The sequence below is a fragment of the Alnus glutinosa genome, chromosome 6 (assembly GCF_958979055.1).
Source record: "Alnus glutinosa chromosome 6, dhAlnGlut1.1, whole genome shotgun sequence".
NCBI lineage: Eukaryota > Viridiplantae > Streptophyta > Magnoliopsida > Fagales > Betulaceae > Alnus > Alnus glutinosa.
The window spans coordinates 30,294,732-30,317,971 of NC_084891.1; the positions used below are offsets into that span (position 1 = coordinate 30,294,732).

Below are 23,240 nucleotides of genomic sequence, written 5' to 3' on the forward strand. Positions count from 1 at the left end.
CTTGAAAGTAAGGAACAAGACCCCCCAACTCTCTAAGTCAGAAGGATATGACTTAATAAAACAGCTGCCTGAGCAGAAATACAAATTTTACAAGAATGACACTTGAGCCTCTCTTACAATAACGTTTACTCTCTAAAGAAAGAGGGTTGATCTAGCAATTAGCCAATAAATATTTTCCATAAAATTTGATCCAAACACAAGCAGGCTGTGACCGAAGAAAAACAAGATAATAACACAAACACAAAAAAGCATAAACACCCAAAAACAAGCTGTCGGCAGTGGAGAAGGAGGCCAAAGACTCTGGACGGCGGTGCATGTAGGACGCGCGCCATTACCAAAACCACACAGACGAAGATCCGACACCGTAGAACCAGTTGCCACCGTGCACGGCCTGAAAAAATGGAGTGTGGCCCTCATGCGCGCTAAGGAGCAAAGAGCTCCCAGGCGCGTGGGCACCACGCACCGATCACCGACGATCGACACAACTGGAGCTTGCGGTGGCAGGGGCAGAAGACGACGGGGAATGCGGCTGGGGGGCACGTGTCAATCAGAATTCGGCGGAGAAGTGTAGATCTGGCTTCCAAAATCAACGAAAAAAAATGTGAAAAAACTTGCCAAAAATCATCCCGTCGACGACACGTTGGATTGGTCACTTCCCCATAGAAGACATCTTGAGATGAACAATCCTGCTAAAACGAAAGAAATAACAAGTCACCATAGCCCAAAAAGACTAGGTGAGGGTCAACCACCACCGGATCTAACCAAGGGGAACAAAAGCTCCACAACCCTAGAGGTTGGGAGTAAACTAACTCCACTGGACCAACTCAGGGGGAACAAAAAAACAATCTGACTCACGAGGAGCTAGAGGGAAATCACCACCGGGAGGAGGAGGCGTGAGGCCACCCCCTCCCGGTGAAAACCATGCTCACAAGGGAGGGGCTCTAGAGGAGAGAAGAGGTAGGCTATTCTCCCCTATTAACATAAACCTTTTAAGAAGCATTTGGTAAGCAAAATGACTATACAATTACGAAAATTAATAGTTATTCATTGGAATAAAAAAATGTGGAGTGAAATAGTTATTCTAATTATTCGATTTGGCGATAATACATATGTTCTCATTGAAATTAAACCAACATTATTAAAATACCCACATTTTGTTTTTAAAATCAGGCTCTGTTTAAGAATGTAAAACTCCAGGTTTTTGGTAGTCGGCAAACCCCGACAACTGGCAAGCAACAAACTTTGACAGTGGATTTTGGCGAACTACGCCGATTGGAGGCGGATTCCAAGTAACTCTGGTGACCGACGATGGATTCCAACGAACTCCGGTAATGGATCGCATCAGATTCTAACAAAAAAAAAAATTGTGATTTTGTTTTTTTAAATAAAAAAAGTAGTCTATTCCTTTGATATAGCCATTTTCCATAAAAAATGACTCTACCAAAGTTAAAAATCTTAGCAAACTATGAAATAAATATTCCATAAAAATAACTATTTCATTCCATCGATTGAATCATATACCAAACGTGTAGGCTTAAAGTTAAAGTCAGTCGGAATGAGCGCATAAAGCTTTATTCAGAAAGTGCAGAGTATAACTGGGGAAGTGTTCAATTAACCTGTCGTCTCTATTGTTGTTCAATTGAGATATCATATTCTCGCTCCCAAGCCCAAAACAAGAAAAGGCGGAAGCGCGGTTTAGGGTTTTAGCAAATTAGCGGAGTCTCCCAAATGGAAAAAACGGTCTCTTTTCTCTTTCTTTTTCTTTACGCGCTCCATCAGGAGCTGAATTTCTCCTCTTCTTGTTTTGGATTTTCAGCAAATAATGTGGCTATTTGTTTCAGGAAGAAGAAAGCGAAGAAGGGGTTCTGAGACGGTTGGAGGAGTCGGTGAACGCGCGTCCCGATGACCCCTCTCTTCATTTTGATCTTGTACTCCTCCTCTTAATTTCATTGGAGTATTATACTTCTTTTTACAACGCGCTCTGTACGTGCTTTTGTGCGCTAATTTGAATATATTGTGTGAAATAAAAGGGAGTCCTGTTGTGGGAGAAAGGAGGAGAATGGGAGAAGGAAAAAGCGGCGGAGCACTTCGTACTATCGGCCAAACTGAATCCTCAAAACGGTGCCGCTTTCAGGTATTTGGGGCATTATTACGCCCAAGTTTCCGCTGATACCCAGCGGGTTCTCAAGTGTTATCAGAGAGCTGTCTCCCTCAACCCCGATGATTCCCATTCTGGGGTACACGACTCAATTCTTTTTCGGTATTCCATATAGAAATCGCATTTTCATTCCCTTATGAATTTCAAAATTGACAAAAAAAAAAAAAAAAAAAAAAAAACGACGACACAGGAGGCGTTGTGTGATTTGTTGGACCAACAAGGAAAGGAGAGCTTGGAGGCGTCGCTGTGTAGAGAAGCTTCAGCAAAGTCACCCAAGGCCTTTTGGGCTTTTCGGAGATTGGGTTACTTGCAGCTTCATCAAAAAAAGTGGTCTGAAGCTGTACAGAGTCTTCAACATGCCATTCGGGGCTATCCTACCTCTGCTGATTTATGGCAAGTATGTGCTCTTCTATTCCTTTCACTCTTATATGTCATTGTTCTTGGTTTTGCTTTACAGTGTTAAATGGTTCGTTCTTTTTCTTGACTTAGGCTCTGGGTCTTGCCTACCAGCGTTTGGGCAGGTTTACTGCTGCCGTTAAGGTTTGTGAAACTTCGGTTTTTGTTTTTTGTTTTTATCTTTAAATCAATGCGACACTCTTGTCATATAACACGTAGACCAGTAACTTATGAATTTCTTGTTTGGGAAGTATGATTCTTTATGCCTAAGTATAAGTTTGATGCTTTTCGAGTGGTTTCTCTCTGTCTTTTTTTTTTTTTTGCCTTTTCCTTTCCTTTTAATTACTACTTCAGTCATTACAAGTCAAACTTATTGCGGGTTTCAACAGTCTTATGGGCGAGCCATCGAATTGGATGATACAAACGTATTTGCTTTGGTCGAAAGTGGAAACATCTTTTTGATGCTTGGTTCCTTTAAAAAGGTAAGATTCCTTTGTGGGGATTATTTGAGATCTTGTTCGTCATAATTGATTATAGTTATCCAATTTCAGTCTCTTTTTATTCATTGTGCTGATTTTAGTGCTATGCTAGTGGATTTCATCTGTCTTTGTAGTTTAAATTGTGCGTGACAACTTGGTCTGTTCAGTCATATAATTAACATTTACCCCACCTGAAATGAAACTATACTAAATGCTAGGATCTAGTTATCTATTAATATTATGCCAGTTTTGATGTAGGACACCCATTTTATTATTCAGTTTATGGCTGTCTTACGTGATAATAGGTGGTGGGTTGTGCTTTTAGAGAAAACTGGATACTGGAAATTTCCTGGCATAAACAAATTTGTTTATTTTATTTTTTTAAATAAGTAATCAAAATATCATTGAAAGCGAAAGGCGGAACCCGAGTACACAAGAAGTATACAAGACAAACACTTAGGTCGAAGAAGAAAAAAGAAATCATGAAAACTATGCACAAATGGAGCTAAAAACGTAGCTGTAAAAATATAGAGAGTATTAAAAATAAGGACTTAAGCTCTGCTAATGTCCTCTCGCAGCCCTTGAAACTTCTATCATTGCCTTCCTTCCAAAGACACCACAAGAGACAAGAAGGCAACATCTTCTAGACAACGGCACTCTGATTGCTACCACTAGTCCACCAACAAGCATACAAACCAGCTACTCTTCTAGGCATAACCCAAAAAAGTCCAAAACGACTGTAAAACACACTCCATAAAGCTACCTCACAATGGAGAAGAAGATAGTCCACGGACTTCCCATCTCTCTTGCACATACAACACTTATCAACCACAACGACGTACCTCTTTTTAAGATTATTCATGGTAAGGATCTTTCCTAGGGTCACCGACCAAACAAAAATGGCCGCTCTAAAAGGAACTTTGGTCCGCCAAATACTCTTCCAAGAAAAAAGGAATGCCACCATTACAAACAAGGACATTGTAGGAGCTAACAACAAACAACCCTTTTTGGAGGGAATCCACCATAGTTTGTCTTCACTTTCCGGTCGTCATCTAACAAATTGTGGATTTTAAGATAGGTTTGAGAGGTTTTGTTGGTGTCAAAAGGTTGAGGATATTGTCATGCCCCAAACCCCAAATGGTGTGATAACAACTACAACTATTACGTTCTCAAAATTAATACAATACATACCGAGCAACTAAAATTTCAGCAAGACATATTCCATTGTTTAAATGCCAATCCATAAATTTGCCACAATATCAAAACTAATCGAAGTATATTAACAAGAACTCCATAAGATAAAAGACCACAATAACAAGTTTTAACTAATTCCAAAATTTAAAGTGAACTAAAAGTCTTCAACAATAACAAATTAAGCAATGTAACATCATCAAAACCACTATCAATTGACAAACATAATGAGACACCTCAGCAAACCCTCACGAACTCGTACCATATGATTCCCAATCGTCCAAAGTTCAACATATCAATTCTAATTTGTTCAATATCAAGCACAAGCCGTCAAGATAAATTTTGTTTTTCCTTAGACCAATGTAAAATTCAAGAATTTCCCTGCACTCCTTAGTGAATTTCATTGGATCTTATCCAAATATACAATCAATTTTTTTTTTTTTTTTTTTTTTTTATAAGTAATAAACCAATCTTATTGAAAGCGTAAGGCGGCTCTAAGTATACCGGTGATAAACAAGAGGAGATACCTAACTAGAAGGAGAAAAGCGAACAAGAAAATCATCATAACTAATTGTCAGAGGGGACATTAATGCCGCAGTCCAAAGATACAAAGTATGGAAGAAAGAAGAAATAATATCCTCTAAGGATCTCTCCAAATCCTCAAAACTCCTATATTCATCTCCCTCCAAATACTCCGAAAAAGGCAAGTGGGCACCGTTTTCCACACCGCAGCACTCCTAGGCCTTCCAGCGGACCACCAGCACGTAAACAAGTCGATAACCTGTCTAGGCATAACCCAAGATATCTCAAAGCGACTAAAGAAAACACTCCACAAAGCAGAAGCCACATCGCAAAGAAGAAGAAGATGGTCCACATACTCCCCATCTCTCTTACACATGTAACATCTATCTATACAATCAAATATTAACGCCTAAGAGCAATAAAAACCCTAAATTTCCTATAAGTCAAATTCTCCTATTTTAAGCCCAATTTGCTCTAGGTCAGATTCATGTAATGCATTATGGCACTAATAAAAGACCTCAATTCCATGTTTAAGCTATCAATTTGAAAGTACGACAATTAACTCTTTTAAATTCCTTAATTTCACCATAACCCGGAACCCTAAATACCCATATTTCTCAATTTAATCATATCCAATCCAAAGTTAAATGTTCATGCAGGTAATTAAGTCCTTTAATTACCCAATGGAACCATCAATTCGACTATTAACTCCATGAACTGAAAAATTCTTAATATTCATGCATAAAATGCTCATTCTCAATTCTTTATTTTCTGGAATTGATTGTAACCCATTACAATTTAAATGAATCTACATTTAATTTTAACATCTATTAACAAAACCCAATAATCAATTTTAATATATTAACACCGAATCATGAACATACCCTATTTCGGCATTTAAGAACCCTAACTCAATAAATCTTCAATTCACAACAATCTAACTCAAATTTACTCAACTTGGCACTATAAAATGAAAGAATACATTAGAAAACATACCTCTGTGTGATCAATCAAAGAAAAACATGCAATTTTGGTCTGGTTGGGTTGCAGGTTGCAGGCGGGTTTAGTCGGAATTTGAGTTTTCCAGCGAGACTTTTGGGGCGAACAATGGCGGTTTTGGGGCCAGAGAATTCGACTAGGGTATTTATGGATTGATCTTTGTCCAAATCCAATCGGTTTTGTGGGATTTGGCTTGGTGGGGGCAGCGATTGTCTCTTCTTACCCGCCTCACTCTCTCTTTTTTCTGAGCTATCTTTCTCCCTCTAATCTGTCTTTGTTCATCTTTCTCACTAAATAAGATGAGGAATGGCAGTTTCAGAAGATGAAAGTGGTAACATGAGGGAGTACGATTAAGTGTGTAGTTATTTTTTTTGTGCTGAACGTGCATGGAGCAGTTAAGAGAAAATAAGCAGCTGTTTTTATTTATTAATGTACAGTGCAACCTTTGCTTTTGAAGTGTTAGAATACTGGGTGTTATAGATACTATAGGTTTTATGGGTTTCAAAAAGGTATGAGAGAAGCAATATGGTTTGGGGCTGAAAGGAATAAAACGAAGGAGAAACAGGTGGCTCTTACAAGTTGTGTAAACAGTAATGTGAACAGTGACATGAACGGCTATTAGGAAAAGAGAAGAAGGGAAAGAAACAAAGAAAGTTTCACTCTAGGAAGCTGATGACTTCCATAAACCAGATCATAACCTTTCCTAATTCCTAATATGGCAGAAAGAAACAAATACTCAATTCTTATTATTTTTCTTTGGGCTATTTGAGCGTAATGGAAAACATGTATACAGAATTACAAAGACACATTATTAAACAAACTATTAAACAATGACACATTAAAAAACAAACTATTATTTTTTGACTATTAAACAAACTCCTACCAAAACCCACACATAAAAAAGTTCATTAACTTATAAGACTCTCCTATTAATAGAATGAAACTCAAGGCCCTCTACTATGACCCACAACTAGCAATTACAGAATTACAAAGACACCTGAAAGCTCTAGAAAAACCAACGATAAAATGAAAATAAAATGTTATTGACCCAATTGTTCTTGGACCAAAAAAGCTTCTTGTTTGGTTTGCTTTAGTCTTGGGCTTTCAAAGAGAATGTTTCTTCTCTAGCCATGCATTGGCTGTGCCACAGTATGGAAACTGAGCCACATTATTTCAGAAATCAGCATCTTATCGATTTTGTTAACATTTTAGATTTTCGACCTCCGTAGGTGGTTGCTTCTCTTGTATACTTTTTGTGTACGTGAGCTTTCCTCTTCTTATAAATTATTATTCATTAAAAAAAAAAAATCAGCATGAGTTGATACTTAAAGCGCAAGATATGGTCTTGGTAATTGGTAGGATTTAAATAGTACCATATTATACATAACTGGTCTAATGATGTGCAATGTGAAATTGATGGTCACCTTTCATGAAATAGGATATTGAGTAGATCTGTATAGACGTATTCCTGTGAAGTTCAATTGTTTCTTTTTTGTCAACATAGTATGTAAAATTTCGTATATGTGGTCTCTCTGCATTAAGGGAGTTGAGCAATTTCTGCAAGCTCTGGATATTTCACCTCAGAGTGTGTCTGCACAATATGGGCTTGCAGCAGGGCTACTTGGTTTGGCTAAGGAATGTATTAACTTGGGAGCTTTCAGATGGGGTGCTTCATTATTAGAGGTTAGTTGTCTTTAAATTTTATGAAAATTACTATCTCACAACATTGAAAGACAAATGTATTCAAATTGATTGCAGGAGGCATCTAGTGTTGCAAAAGCGGGTACTCATTTGGCTGGAAATATATCATGTATTTGGAAGTTGCATGGTGATATTCAGGTATAATCAATTCAATATTTGATACTTGGATATCCTTTCCACCATTGGTACCATTTATATAACTTTTTTTGGGCTTTACTTATTTATTTATATGCTCTTTGATAGCTTGCATATGCGAAGTGTTTTCCATGGACAGAGCAAGGCCAGGGTTTAGAATTTGATGCGGAAGCTTTTAATGCTTCCATCCTCTCCTGGAAGCAGACCTGCTGTATAGCTGCCGTATCTGCCAAATGTTCTTATCAGCGAGCTTTGTACTTGGCCCCATGGCAAGCTAATATTTATACAGACATTGCAATTGCTTCAGAGTTTATATCCTCTTTGAACAAGAGTTATAGAAACAACTTAAATGCTTGGTATGATCTTGGTGTAATTTGCTCTTATACAGATCATTTCATATTGCTTTATAGTTGCTTTCTTAACTTTACATCCTTTTTATCAGGCAGCTATCAGAGAAGATGGCTTTCGGGGCCTTGTTACTTGAGGGTGACAATATTGAGTTTTGGGTGGTATTGGGATGCTTGTCGGACCATAATGCATTGAAACAACATGCCTTAATCAGGGGTTTACAACTGGATGTTTCTCTAGCTGTTAGTTGGGCATACCTTGGGAAGGTACTGTCTCTATTCTTATTCTTATGTTCTTTTAGTTTTTATTCTGTTTTGTCTGCATTTATGTGTTGTTACTTCTATTTTTAAAAAAAAAATACAAGTTAAGAAGACTGAAAGATATGTAATGCCTAGAATTCTTTTTACGTAAACAGTTTCATTTACTTGAGAAGAACACGTGCTGTTATGCACATGCTGTCATTTTATTGTCATATCCACTTGGATGCCATGTGAGCGGCTTTGACACATACACCACACCCCAATTTACAAATAAAGATACCAACCAAACCGAATAGAATTCAAAATTTCACCTCAAAAGCAATTAATTTGTTCCCGTTCCATCCCAATTAAGGGAGCTTATACGTAACCCAACCAATGTTCATGTATCCCTTAAACAAGCCTCGATTGGCTGTTGCATCAATTGATTCTGGATACATGGGTGATGAGTTGCCAATGCAGTCATTCATGTAAGTGAAGGATCTACGCATAGGTTCAATTTATATGGGTTGTTGTTCCGTATCAGTTTAGTGTGTTGTGTCTTCTGTGCAAGGAAGGCTAGTACTTTCTCTGAAAACTTTGTAAAGTAGATGATTAGAGGCAAGAAGTAAGCTGCAAAAGCCTCTAGTTCAACCTTTTACTTGGGAATGCAATTCCTTGCTTGATTGCTATTTTATGGTAACCTTTTAAGCAGGCTGTCAAAACCAAGCTGGTCCAACTTGCCTTGAAGTCTGTCCATACAGTGGGCTAAGAACTGGGAACAGGTGTGTGTGGCTTGGGTTGAGGGCTAATGAATTGAGGGTTTATGGCCTTGAATTGGATTTTACTTTCTTGTCTAGCCTACTAGATAGTGACGACTGCGTTCAATTTTCATAAAAGGCAAAATGTGTAGCTAATGTAAACTTACTTGGTATTACTAGGCATTGTAAGATTGCTATTGCTTAGTCCATCATATGATATAAAGCATCCTGGTTTCAGCTTAGGAAGTGCTGTATTTTCAAATGCGTATAAATTTTTCGCTTTTGACAGCTTTATCGAAAAGAGGGTGCAAAACAATTGGCAAAGCAAGCATTTGATTGTGCTAGAAGTATAGATCCTTCGCTTTCATTACCATGGGCAGGCATGTCAGCTGATTTTCATGCTAGGTATTCTTAATTTCCTATGGTGTGTGTTGTCTTCTTGCTGGGGTTCGTGATCATTGGCATGAAAAATGCATGATTAATGTAAATTTATTTTCTGAACAGTTTTTACTAACAATGAGATGCTTGTCATTCTTTAGGGATCTTGCACCAGATGAGGCTTTTGAGAGCTGCTTAAGAGCTGTGCAGATATTACCTGTAATTGTTTTGTTCTTTTATCCACGTCTTTATAAGAAGTAGAATGAAATATGAGCGTAGTACTTTTCTGTACTTAAAAATTTGATTCTTGTGCAGGTTGCAGAATTCCAAATTGGTCTTGCAAAGCTTGCTCTGCTCTCAGGACATCTCTCGTCTTCACGGGTTTGGCCATCTCTGATTAATCGGCTGTCCGATTAGCAATGTTTTTTCATTTTTGTAAAACAAGAGCTAACAAGGTACACGCTTGAAAAGGTGTCAGTTTGATACTGCTTCCAATTATCATGACAGGTTCTTGGAGCTATCCAGCAGGCTGTGCAGCATGCACCTCACTCCCCTGAATCACATAATTTAAATGGGCTGGTTTGTGAGTCACGATTTGATTATCAATCTGCTGCTGTTGCTTATCGGCGGGCACGCTGCACAATCAGCAGTTGTTCAGCCAGTGTCTCAAAATCTTATACCAGAGATATATCTCTTAATTTGGCAAGATCTCTTACCAAGGTAAACATATTGGACATTTTTTTTTTCCTTTAGGGATGAATATATTAAACTCAAAATTTTATCTTGCCATGCATGGTACATATGTCGTTTCCGTCTCTGTTTGCGGTTATTTGGCAAACACTCTCATGTGGTGCAGGCAGGGAATGCTATTGATGCTTTGCTGGAATGTGAAAATTTAAACAAAGAAGGTTTGAACATATTTCCTTTAATTGTATATTGGGAGATGTAGTATATGTTTCACTTGGCTGATATATCATATAATTAATGTGGAAGGTATGCTTGATGCGGAAGGTTTGCAAATATATGCTTTCTCTTTATGGCAACTTGGCAAACAGGACTTGGCTCTTTCTTTGGTGAGAAATCTGGCTGTGAGTGTTTCTACTATGGAACAGAAATCTGTTGCGGCCCCTGTTAGTTTCATTTGCAGAATGCTGTATTGCATCTCTGGTCTGGATTCAGCAATTAGTAGTATCCTGAAAATGCCCAAGAAGCTCTTTCAGAATTCAAGAGTTAGTTTTATAGTGTCTGCTATTCATGCTCTTGATCAAAGTAATCGGCTTGAGTCAGTTATTTCAAGCAGCCGATCCTTTGTTCAATCTCCTGCAGAGGTCGCTGGAATGCACTTTTTGATAGCACTTAGTAAACTAGTAAGTTTCTTATTCCAGCTTTTGGAACTTGAACCTCTCAAACAAACTTGGGCTTTTTATTTATTTATTTATTTTGGTAAATCATGGGGTGCGATTGTCAATAAGATTGAATATTGTTATGATTTTGGGTTATGCAGGTCAAACATGGAACAGAATTCTGCCTTGGAGTTCAGAGTGGAGTTGCTCATCTTAGAAAAGCTCTTCACATGTTCCCTAACAGCAGTTTGATGAGGTACATCTAATATTCAAGAGAAAGGTGCATTAATTTCCAGTCTGTCCTGGGTTTAATGACTGCCATCTGAATACCTCTCTCTTTCTTTGATAGGCATCATCTTGGTCTATTTCTTATTAAGTCCACTTCCGTAGTGTCTGCCACTTTTTTGCCACATGATGTCTGCCACACTTGTGATCAGGAAGAGCTAGTGACAGCTCAAAGAAATCCAAGTATAGAATGATAATATTCATGAATTGTGATCTCAACAACTTCTTGCACTAAACTAGCATAATGTACACACACACACACACACCATTCCAGCACTTAATGTAGAAGCTAGCTGTGGAGAAAACTCCTCTTGATTTTGAATAAATTATCACAATTTATGCTGGTCTTATTTTTCAGCCCTACTACTCATGAATCAAATGAAGTTATGGATTACAGTGAAATTTACATACAAAGGTCATTGCCCAGTTAATGGATTCCACTAACTATACATTTTTTATTTGTTCATTATGTCAAAATAAAATAAAGAAATCTCATCTAGGATTAATTGCTGGGGCATTTCTGGAGAATTCTTGTAAGAATTAAAGATAAAAGAAAAAATAAAGTGCATCACAAAACAAAATTGATTGGTGTTCAAAGTCATTCATGGTAGCAGCTTGATGGGAGCTTCTTTTCCCTTTGTATGGGTGAAAATCTAATACATGTTTTATCCCTTTTTTTTCTTTTTTCTTTTTGCTTTTCAAGCTTCTTTTTTGCTTCTGTATCCTTCGAACTTCTGAGATGTATATCAGCTATGATTTATTTTTGTTTCATCATGTCTTTTAACTGCCCAGGATTTTGTGTTGTGGTGCATAATGTTGTTTTGAAAACTTTATGATTATATCCTCATTTTAGAAGATCCTCTAACGAACTTGCTGGTAACAGGAATTCACTTGGTTATCTTTTGTTATCAAGTAAGGAATGGAATGATACTCATTTTGCAACTAGGTGTTGCAAAATAGACGCATCTGACTGTGCAAATAAAGAAGGTTTAAAATCAGCCAGCGAAATTCTTGGTGCTGGAGCAGTTGCTTGCTATGCCATTGGCAATAAGAATCCAAAGTTTTCTTTTCCAACATGTACATACCAGTGCCTGAAAGAACCTGGAGCTATCCAACAGCTGCAGAAGTACCATACCTTTCTGTTCTGCCTTTAAATATGAATTTTCTGTTGCAATTTGTCATTCTTCTTAATGATTTTTTTTTTAAAAAAAAAGAAGCGACATGTTTTATGTGTTTCAAAATTAATATCTTTTGGCTACTGTATGGGATATTGTACTGTTTTGGAAATTTGTGGATATAATGCGATCAATGAGATTGTGAGACTGGTTTGTCGAATCTGAAGAGAAAGATGCTTCAAATGTTGTTTATGTGGAGAGATAGAATTAAGTTAATGCATGAATGTTCCTATTTTGATTTCTTAGATAGATGTTCTCTATGTTCTTTACATTAGGGGTTCCTTGTATACATCCTGTGTACTTTGGGTTGCGCCACTTTGCGCCTTTTCAATATATTTTACTTATCAAAAAAAAAATAATGCGATCAATGAGATGACTGGCTTCACAGGTTCGGTAGATTTTTTTCTTTCTTCCAAGAATATTGTTTTGCACCCAGACTTCCTTTTACGTTTTTACGAATTACTATTTTGCAAAAGTGCTTTTTGCATAGAAGCCTTAAGCTAGCAGCTTCTAGCTTTATTTTTGAGTTAACTTTTTGCTCTTCCCAGAAAAATGTTTATGTATATATATTGCTCTTTCTTTGATATGCAGATGCTTACGTCAAGAACCATGGAATCATAATGTTCAGTACTTGCTTATACTCAATTTTCTACAAAAGGCACGCGAAGAAAGATTTCCTCGTCATCTCTGTATTGTACTCAAGCGGCTAATTTCTGTGGCTCTTTCCAGTGATTTGTACACTAAGACAGACATGTCTTATAAAAAATTCCAGCTTTTACTTTGTGCTTCTGAGATCAGCTTGCAGAGTGAGGATAACATTGGCTGCATCAACCATGCCAAAAATGCTTCTACACTTTTGCTTCCTGACGATTATGTCTTCTTTTCACACTTACAATTGTGCCGTGCCTATGCTGCAGAAAGTGATAGTTTAAATCTTCAGAAAGAGTATATAAGATGCTTGGAGCTCAAGACAGATTATCATATTGGTTGGATATGTCTTAAATTTATAGAATTGCGATATAATGTGCAAAATGATGCCAACATCTTAGAATTGAGCTTCAAAGAATCCTCAAAAGAGAGGAATTACTCATGGAATATGTGGATGGCTGTGTTTAATCTGGTGTGGGGTCTGATTTCTCTATGGAACGAGGATTTCCTTTCTGCAGAAGAGTTTCTTGCACAAGCTTGTTCTTTGGCGGGTGCTGAGAGCTGCCTCTTTTTATGTCATGGTATCTATCTATTGCAGATTGGGTTTTTGGAGTACTTTTTTACAGTAATTTCTTCTACTGAAGATTATTTTTTCATACTTACTGCTTTGTTCTAAACTCAAATAAAATACTCCGACTCGAAAGATAAGTTGACCATAAATTATAAGTTAGGTTGATATTCAACAAAAATAAAATATATGCAATTATCCTGTACTGTACTTGGTCTCACCCTGTGCTAGTGGAGTTGTTTGTCCAGGGACGGAACAATACCGAATAGTGGTGGTACTGTTCATATAATTATTTTTTTTCACTTTTTCATATTTTTTAATACCAATCAACATCAAAACATTCTCACTTTTTCACTTTTTATATCACATCAATAATTTTTTATTCACTAGAATCCAAAACTTTTTCACTTTTCTATACATTTTTTAAAACTTTTATATCTCATTATCACTTTTTACTAATTCCAAAATTAACAACTCACTATTCTGTTCTGTACAGGTCTTTGCCAAACAAGCCCAGTATACTTGTTTGCCAGTCATTGTCTCTTAATGATGATTGGGGCTCATGTCTCTTCTTCCAGAAAGAGTATTTCTATTGCTTATTTCTATCTTGAAACTCTTGTGTGCAGGTGCCACCTGCATGGAGCTTGCCAGGCAGTTGGGTGGTTCAAAGTTCTTATCGCTTGCTGTAAAGAGTCTCACTAAAGCTCAAGAAACCTCTGTCATTCCATTACCTTTTGTCGCGGCATTGCTGGCTCAGGCAGAGGGAAGCCTCAGTTCTAAAGAAAAGTGGGAGAAAAACCTCCGTCTTGAATGGTTTTCTTGGCCACCAGGTATGATATTTGTTAGATGTGCATGGGTAAGGGTGATGTGATTGTTTACAGTGATTTGGTGGACCCTTTTTAGATGTAGGTACAATAGCAATATTATGGAGATTTTATGATATATTAGCTTTTCACCTCCTTTAATTGTATTACTGCATTTTTCCCGTATATTACTTAAGGAAAATGCTCTACTTCCCAAATTTTTGTCCCCAAAAGTAGTTCCCAAATGATGTGTCACCATCCTATGAGATGGTGACACATTTTTCAAAATAGTCTTATCCATGATTGACACATCATTTGGGAATCAACTTTTGGGAAAAAAAGTTGAACCAACAAATGACACGTATCTTGGGGGTCCTCTTAACCAACTCATTTCTGGTTTAAGTTTTCTTTTTATTTATGCCAAAAAAGAAAAAGAGTAATTCTTTTCTGAACAGAGCTCGAAGGTAGTCACGCAAGTATTCACGTAATTGCTGTCTATGATGGTTATCTGAATTCAGAATTTCAATAATAATGTGATGGTAAGAAATAAAGACTTCCATTATTGCAGAAACTTTGATGAACAAAGTTTGTTATAGAACTTCAGGAAATGCTAAAAGAGAAAAATTAACAATATGGACCCTACGTATAAAGAGAAACAAGGTCGTCTAAAGAGAGACATCAATGTTCAATTAATATAACCAAATATAAAATTATGTCTACAGTTAATAGATATTGTTTTTAACTTTTCTAATGTAATTTGTATATTTCACAGGAATGAGACCTGCGGAACTCTTCTTTCAAATGCATTTGCTTGCAAGACAATCAAAATCGATGTCGGTCTCTTCATCCAATGTGGAGTTCTGTCAGAGTCCAGAGAGATGGATTCTTCGGGCAATCCATACAAACCCTTCTTGTATCAGATATTGGAAGGTTTTGCAGAAGCTTTTGACGTGATTCAGAGAAGGTAGGGTATAACGTACTTCAGCATCATGCTCTAATTCAGAATCTCGTACTTGATGGACTTATTTTTGCATTCAATTGTGCTGGAGGGGCTCTTTACTCTAATTGTCTGTAGATTATGTCGTTAAGCTGTCCACAAATGTATGTGAATTATGTAGTAGTATTTTTTACCCTAGCAGGCAAAAATACCTGATCAGAATGTAATTGTCTAAACGGTTGCATGCAACTGAAACGTCAATCGTGTATTTGGAAGGACGGGCATGAATTTGAAGTACAATAATCTCATTTAACAACATTTTTGTGCAGCCTGATATTGTCATTATTACATAATAGGTTCCCATTGCTACTATAAATGGACATTACGGCATTACTAGACTTGATTGTCTCGGTTCATTGTGCATCTCACAATCTCGAACAGCAAGATCATATGTTATGCCGTCTATCTGCCATCAGGATGACCAAGTGATCTGGAACGTTTAAGCTCGTCAGATGGATCCCAGTCCAAAGAGGAGGAAAGAATCTTGGACAGAGTCATGAAAACTTCTGGCATTGCTGGACGAGAGTTTAGATCATGAGCAACACAGCTTTTAGCTAGCTGGGCCATGGAGAAGGCTAAATCCAGAGGGTACTCATGCCTAAGAGAAGGATCAACGAAGCCTCGCAGTTTCTCTCTCACATTGTCTCCTTCAAGCACCCGTCTTATGGATGCATACAGCAACTCATGATCTCCTCCATGCTTGTCAGCAGCAGCGGCTTCTCTTCCGGATATGAGCTCCAACATGACAACCCCAAACGCGAACACATCTAGTTTAGGAGTAATCACTCCATTCTCGATGTACTCTGGGGCCATATAACCCTGAGTGCCAAACACGTGTCTGGTAAGTTGGAATCCGTCGTCTTGATTCTCCAGTGTTCTTGCCAACCCGAAATTGGAAATCTTGGATCTGAAGTTGGAATCCAAAAGAATGTTACTGGTCTTCAAGTTCTTGTGGATGTAGGGAGGGTTGGTATAGTTGTGGAGGTAGTTGAGGGCATCGGCCACATCATAGGCAACCTGAACTCTCTGCTTCCATGCCAGAGGGGAAGAGTCTGGATACTTGTTGCCGTGAAGCCAATCGGTGAGAGACCCTTTCTCTGCGTACTCGTAAACGAGGTAGGTGTTCCCCTCGTGTACGCAGAAACCAGAGAGCCTGATGATGTTGCTGTGGTTGATCCGCTTCAACAAGTTGATCTCGCTGGAGACGTCCCCTTTCATGACCTTAACAGCGGCATCATCACCCTTAAAGGATCCCCGGTAGACTGAGCCTTTAATTATGTTGGCCTCCCCGAAGAACCCAGTAGCCTTTTGTAAGTCATCAAACCTGTACAGGGTCAAGGATTCCACGGCATAACGAACCTCTTGAGTAGAAAAAGTCCAGGAATTTTCGGAGTGCGAAGGTGAGGGCTTCTTGGTTGGTGGGGACAAAGCTGGGTCTGGGAGTGGCTTGGGTGCCTTCTTGTGAGAGTGGCGGCGAGGGCGACAGAAGAACCAAAGCAGAAAAGCGGAGAGGACAAGCAAAGCAGAAGCTCCGATGGCAACACCCACGAATACCCACCTTTTGTTGTTCCCGGAGCCAGCGTTGATGGTGGTGGGTGGCGGGGGAGGCGGTGGTGGAGGCGGAGAAACTGATCTCTGAATTAGAGTGGGCTTGCTCTTGAGGGGAACCAGAATGGGGGTGAAAGGGAATATGCTGCTTTCCTCAGTCAGCTCGTTTGCGTCGAGTACGCTCTGCTTGTCCACACCGAATAGTTGGGCAATTTTAGAAATGTCATCTTTCCAGGTGACCAAATATGTGAGCAAGTACTTGACCCCCGCCGCTGTCTGGTTTGGAGTCGGGCAAGCACACCTGAGGGGCACCTCCAGATTGAGCCCCACCGTCAGATTGCGGCTGTCGTAAGGGTTCTGAGCCATCAAGGACTGGCAGGTGGTGAGGCCCTGGTAGGTGTTGTTGGCCACGATGAGGTAGGTGTCGGACTTACTGCTCAACTCGTAGGAGGTGTTGTACTGGTAGTAAGGACCCGAACATGAACAATTATTGATCGGGATAAGGATCTGGGTATCTGTGGGAATGATATCGAAGCTGGACATGTTGTTGGCGTCGGCAACAAGGGAGGGTTGGGAGCCCAAGAGAAAGCCGATGGTTGCCGGAGAATTATAAGGAGGATTAGATCTGAAGGTGAGGTAGGCTTGGCAGGAGGTTTGGACGCCGTTGCAGGCATACCCATCCGTGAAGTTGCGGTCGATGTAGCAGTCGAGCTGCTTGTTGTTCACGTAAATTTGTTGGCCTTGTACTGAGAGATGGGGTTTCCGCAGCAACAGAGACAACAGTAGGGAGCAAACCAAGTAAAATTTAAAAATCTCCATTCTCACATGGACATGGATGGACTCTGACACAGCTTCATCAAACTCGAAAGGGCTTGATTTATTATCCCCAAGGCTAGGCTATTAAGAGAGAGAGAGAAGGGAGCCGTGAACAGTACTCTGTTGGAGACTTTTCAACCTTGGAGGCTTGGACTGTATCTCAGTCCCATCTATTTTCACCATATATTGCGTGTTTTTAATTTATTAAAAAAGTTTCAGCGCGTCGTGGACCCCTTTTGGCTTCTTCTTCTTCAGATGCCACGCTCCTGATCTCATCTTTTGGTCATCATTTGAAGAAAATTAGAATGAATTGCATGTGAATGCTTAAATAGATATAATTATATATAGAACTAATCCCGGTCAAGCACGCAACGTAGGATGGAATTATATATATATATATATATATATATATATATATATAGAACTAATCCCGGTCAAGCACGCAACGTAGGATGGAATTATATATATATATATATATATAGGCAGGCCGTCAAATACATACTGGCTGGGCCTGGCCCAATACCTCCGCTAACATTCTTAAACCGACATAAGCGGCATGGACTTAGGAGTTAGGGTCTCCTCCTTTCAGCTCCCTATGTGACCATCACTGGCAATGTCAACGTCAATCTCGGCCCCACGGTGTTGTTCTTACGTTAGAATTCAATTTAACGCAATGTCGCCTCTTTTTGTATTTGGCTCGCAAAACAATTCTCGTTTGAACAATTACTATTATCTACACAGTATTCTCTCTCTTTCTCTCTTGGATCGTGGATGCAGAGACTTGGGTTCCGTTTGTTCAAATTTTTATTTTGTCTTTTGTTTTTTCTTTTCAAAACATAAGTATTAACAAGCGATCTAAACACAAAAATACTGCTAAAAAACACCCAAACGTATTTTACTTTATGCCATGACAAAACATATTTTCAATCCAAAAACAAAAAAAAACCTCCCAAAAACAAGAGCTTAACAGACTTTCCCTCAATATGATAGGGCAGCTAATAGGAAAGGAAAGGAAACAACGAGCACATAATACATGATACCAGCTTTAAATCCATATTTCTTTCAAAGGAACCCTAGTGATTTTATGTATCAAAGTGCATGATGTCAACTTATAAATCACTGGTGGATTTACTCCCTACAGTATGACACAGAGATTGAAGATGTGAATTCATGGCACAACTTGAGTAGCTGTACAAATTGTGTCTGCAAAAGCATCTTAAGGCAATTTTTACTATGATTTAAATAAGAGGAATGCTACATGCACTCAAAGTCTATATTCTCAACAAACTCTCTTACAATGCATTGGATTTTGAATTGATCAACATTAAATTTTGAATTAATTCAAAAGCTAATTTTTACGTACTGTCATATCAGATAGTGTACTTATCTGAAAGTGTAGACTTGGAAGTGTGCATGAATTATTTCTCTTTAAATAAAGCCAGCCCATGGTTCTTACTATTGTATAAGTACTATGTATACTCAATACAAATATCTCTTATTGTGGTACAAGCATATTCAAATTAATATAATCAAGAGGCATTCTATTGGGCATTGTTTAGGATAGACGTCCGTAAACATGTAAAGCTCAATCAGCATAGATCTACGATATCCCTTCCTCTCTTTTATTTCCTTACATCCCCTCAATTATTTTTATTCTTATCAATAATTATTTTACATAATAGGCTTCCCCTACTACTATGAAGGATAAACGCATAATATTATGTTGGGCGACTTAATTATATGAGTATTTTATTATGCATTTCGCAATCTCGAGCATCATCGATGATCGTCTATTTGCCATTAGTATGACCAAGTGTGCCGGAACGTTGACGGTCGTCAGATGGATCCCAGTCCAATGAGGAGTAAAGAATCTTTGAGAGAGTCATGAAAACTTCTGGCATTGCTGGCCGAGAGTTTAGATCATGAGCAACACAGTTTTTAGCTAGCTGGGCCATGGAGAAGGCTATATCCAGAGGGTACTCATTCCTAAGAGAAGGATCAACGAAGCCTCGCAGTTTCTCTCTCACATTGTCTCCATCAAGCACCCGTCTTATGGATGCATACAGCAACTCCTCATGATCCCCTCCATGCATTTCAGCACCACTACTGGCTTCTCTTCCGGATAAGAGCTCCAACATGACAACCCCAAACGCGAACACATCTAGCTTTGGAGTAATCACCCCATCCTCCATGTACTCGGGGGCCATGTAACCATGAGTGCCAACCACATGTCTCGTTAGTTGGAGTCCTCCTCTGTCTTGAATCCCCAGCGTTCTTGCCAAACCGAAATTGGAAATTTTGGCTCTCAAGTTAGAATCCAAAAGAATGTTACTGGTCTTCAAGTTCTTGTGGATGTAGGGAGGGTTGATATAGTTGTGGAGGTAGTTGAGAGCATCGGCCATATCATAGGCAACCTGAACTCTCTGCTTCCATTCCAGTGGGGAAGAGCGTGGATCCTTGTTGTCGTGAAGCCAATCGGTGAGAGACCCATTCTCTGCGTATTCGTAAACGAGATAGGTGTTCCCGCTGTGTACGCAGAAACCAGAGAGCCTGATGATGTTGGTGTGGTTGATCCGCTTCAACAAGTTGATCTCGCTGGAGACATCCCCTTTCAAGACCTTAACAGCGGCACCATCACCCAAAAAGGATCCCCGGTAGACTGAGCCTTTAATTCTGTTGGCCTCCCCGAAGAACCCGGTAGCCTTTTGTATGTCATCAAACTTATATATGGTCAAGGATTCGATGGCATAACGAACCCCTTGAGTAGAAACAGACCAGGAACTTTCGTTCTTGGCGGGTGTGGACAAAGCTGGGAGTGGGTTGAGTGCCTTGTTTTGAGAGTGGCGGCGACAGAAGAACCAAAGCAGAAAAGCGGAGAGGACAAGCAAAGCAGTAGCTCCAACGGCAACACCCACGAATACCCACCTTTTGTTGGTTTCCCCAGAGCCGGCTTTGACGGTAATGGGTGTCTGGGGAGACGGTGCTGGAGGCGGAAAGACTGGTGGGTGAATTTGAGTGGGCTTGGTCTTAAGGGGAACCAGAATGGGTGTGAAAGGGAATGTAATGCTTTCTTCAGTCAACTCGTTTGCGTCCCATATGCTCTGCTCCTCTACACCGAATAGATCGGCAATAGTAGAAGTGTCGTCCTCCTCGCTGGGCATATAAGTGAGCAAGTAGTTGACCCCAGCCGCTATCTGTTTGGAAGTCGGGCAAGCACACCTGAGGGGCACCTCCAGGTTGAGCCCCACCGTCAGATTAAGGCTGTCGTAAGGGTTCTGAGCCATCAAGGCCTGGCAGGTGGTGAGCCCCTGGTAGGTGTCGTTGGCGACGGTGAAGTAGGTGTCGGACTCACTGCTGAGCTTGTAGGAGGTGTTGTACTGGTAGTAAGGACCGGAACATGTACAATTATTGATCGGGATGAGAACCAGGGTGTCTGTGGGTATGGTGTCGAAGTTGGACATGTTGTTGAAGTTGGCAATGAGGTTGGGTTTGGAGCCCAAGAGTAAGCCGATGGATAAGGGAGAATTGAAAGGAGGAATGGATCTGAAGGTGAGGAATGCTTGGCAGGAGGTTTGGACGCCGTTGCACGCATACCCATCCGTGAAGTTGGGATCGTTATAGCAGTCCAGCTGTTTGTTGTTCAAGTAAATTTGTTGGCCGTCTACTGTGAAATCGGGTTTCAGCAGCAACACAACCAACAACAGGGACCAAATAACAAGCTTTTCTCAACTCAAAAGGGGGATTATTGGAGATGATGAACCTAACAGAGAGCAGAGCAGAGCTTCACAGTGGTGGCTAATGATGTGGGGAGGGACGTTTGAGCCTCGGGCTGTGTCTTGAATTTAAGGTTTTCCTTTCCTCTTTATAACGAGACTCAAGTCAGTGGAAATCGACCCTTCTTCTGTTTGATTTGAGTACTCCTTTTGTACAGATTGGGGAATTTCACTCATTTTTCGTCTGCATTTGTAGAATTTTCATATAAATGCGTATCCATTCAAACGCACAAATAATCCTTCAAGCACGTAACGTAGAATACGGAGAGGGAGAAGTAACGTGTCTTATATGTGGAATATCCGCCATTTTCCATTCAAAATAAATCAAAAGTCTTTTCAGCCATGTAGAATAATAAAAATACACTCAGATTTTCCTGACTTAAGTAATTTGTTACTACTCTTTTGGCTGCCTCCCATTCCAATTCAGTTTCAACTTCTTTATAATTTGTTTCAAAGAATTCAATTTTTCTTCATTCTATCTCACTTATTCTTAAACTTACGATATTCTCGTGACTCACCGATCTTATTTTTAAATGCTGCTTCAACGTTCTTTTAACCTATTTTTGTAAAGTTGGTATTTGGTCGATTACCTTGAAACACCTCATTCACAAAGACTTCACAAAAAATTGCAGTCAATTGGACTGTTCAAAGAGCTCTAGCATATGAGTTTTTTTTTTGTTTTGATTGAGGGTTGGGATTGGAGTTTATATTATTATTATCCATCTACAAAATTATAATTTTAAAGTCATATCGAAAAACTAATATATATCAAAGAGATTATAATTTCAGCAAAAATTATTGTGCCTATCACTGTTAAGGTATAATGGGTCCCACCCCAATGTGCCTTGGGATTATGCAATGAGAAATTATCAAAACACTCACAATGCACAACAATGACACAACACCAATGTACATTGAAGTGGGGTCCACACATTGGGTCCCACCCCAATGTGCCTTGGTGTTGTACCATTGTTGTGCACAAAGAGTGTAAGGATCACTCCCCAAAAACCTTCACGCGTGGTCTAACGTTCATTGTCTTTTTATCTTTCTTTTTCAACATACCGTTTTTTCAGTTCTTTGTCAACATATATGGGTTTGTTTGGCAAGAGTAAAAAAAATTTCTCTTCCTTTCTTCACTTATCCTAAAAACAATCAATTTCAAAATATTATAACTTTATATCACATCAATAATTTTTTATTATTATTTAAATAAAAAAAATTCACTACAATACAAAACCTTTTTTCCTTTTCTATACAAATTCTTTTTACTTTATATCATGTCTATCACTTCCAACTTCCACTACCAATTCTCATTCTCTTACCAAACAAGGCCATATCTATTATCTATGAAGTTTATGACTACCCCTCTGACGACTACCCTTCTCAAACAAAACCACACAAACAGCAAGAAAATGCAAGACTTTGAAAAAGCAGTATCACCGATCATAAGGTAAGATACTTACCTGAGGTTTGGAGGCAAGATGCAGCAAGAGTAAGTCTAGAGCAAGCCAACACTGGGAGAAAGAAGAGAGGCAGAGAGAGAGAGACCAAGAAAAAAAAAAAAAAAAAAAAAAAAACAAAGGTTTTAATATTTTTTAGGTGAGAAATCTTATAATTTTTTTCCTTCCCGCTAAAAATTTTGGTAACTATCGTGCCAAATAATTGCTATGCAAAATCGTGGTTTTGGATTAAATTTGCACTTTTTCAATTAAGTACCTAATATCCTGCTGCCAAAAATCGTGGTTTTTTTTCATGATTTTAGAAAATGCGATTTTAAAACGCAATCCCCAAACGCCCCATGATCTGCGATTTCCTTTAAAATCGCAGATTATTTCTGCAAATAAGTAGTCTCAAACGGGCACTAAACATGCATGTATAATTAGAGATACATGTTGTGTTCCAAGGTTAAAGTCCAATATATATATATAAAGATGCCTAAATAGCAAGATAGGATCTCTCTTATTCATTTTCAAATTGATA

At 38.9% G+C, this 23,240-nt stretch overlaps 3 protein-coding genes across 3 annotated transcripts; 1 reads left to right on the plus strand and 2 right to left on the minus strand.

The window, feature by feature from the left end:
* The first annotated feature begins 1,536 nt into the window (after nucleotides 1-1,536).
* Nucleotides 1,537-15,391, plus strand: LOC133870537 (tetratricopeptide repeat protein SKI3). Its single transcript, XM_062307702.1, has 21 exons — nucleotides 1,537-1,740; nucleotides 1,842-1,928; nucleotides 2,031-2,237; nucleotides 2,349-2,555; nucleotides 2,648-2,698; nucleotides 2,944-3,036; nucleotides 7,288-7,428; nucleotides 7,504-7,584; nucleotides 7,690-7,937; nucleotides 8,024-8,195; nucleotides 9,216-9,331; nucleotides 9,466-9,523; nucleotides 9,620-9,685; nucleotides 9,812-10,024; nucleotides 10,161-10,212; nucleotides 10,298-10,671; nucleotides 10,809-10,903; nucleotides 11,816-12,058; nucleotides 12,699-13,336; nucleotides 13,950-14,153; nucleotides 14,899-15,391. Exons 1-21 carry the CDS (start codon nucleotides 1,729-1,731, stop codon nucleotides 15,078-15,080), a joined length of 3,540 nt encoding a protein of 1,179 aa, XP_062163686.1. The 5' UTR covers nucleotides 1,537-1,728; the 3' UTR covers nucleotides 15,081-15,391.
* Nucleotides 15,348-17,637, minus strand: LOC133870538 (protein LYK5-like). Its single transcript, XM_062307703.1, has one exon. The coding sequence runs from the start codon at nucleotides 17,488-17,490 to the stop codon at nucleotides 15,526-15,528; it is 1,965 nt and encodes a 654-aa protein (XP_062163687.1). The 5' UTR covers nucleotides 17,491-17,637; the 3' UTR covers nucleotides 15,348-15,525.
* Nucleotides 17,638-18,961: 1,324 nt separating this feature from the next.
* Nucleotides 18,962-21,437, minus strand: LOC133871726 (protein LYK5-like). Its single transcript, XM_062309139.1, has 2 exons — nucleotides 21,357-21,437; nucleotides 18,962-21,206 (listed from the first exon to the last, which is right to left on the minus strand). Exons 1-2 carry the CDS (start codon nucleotides 21,435-21,437, stop codon nucleotides 19,278-19,280), a joined length of 2,010 nt encoding a protein of 669 aa, XP_062165123.1. The 3' UTR covers nucleotides 18,962-19,277.
* Nucleotides 21,438-23,240: the final 1,803 nt, after the last annotated feature.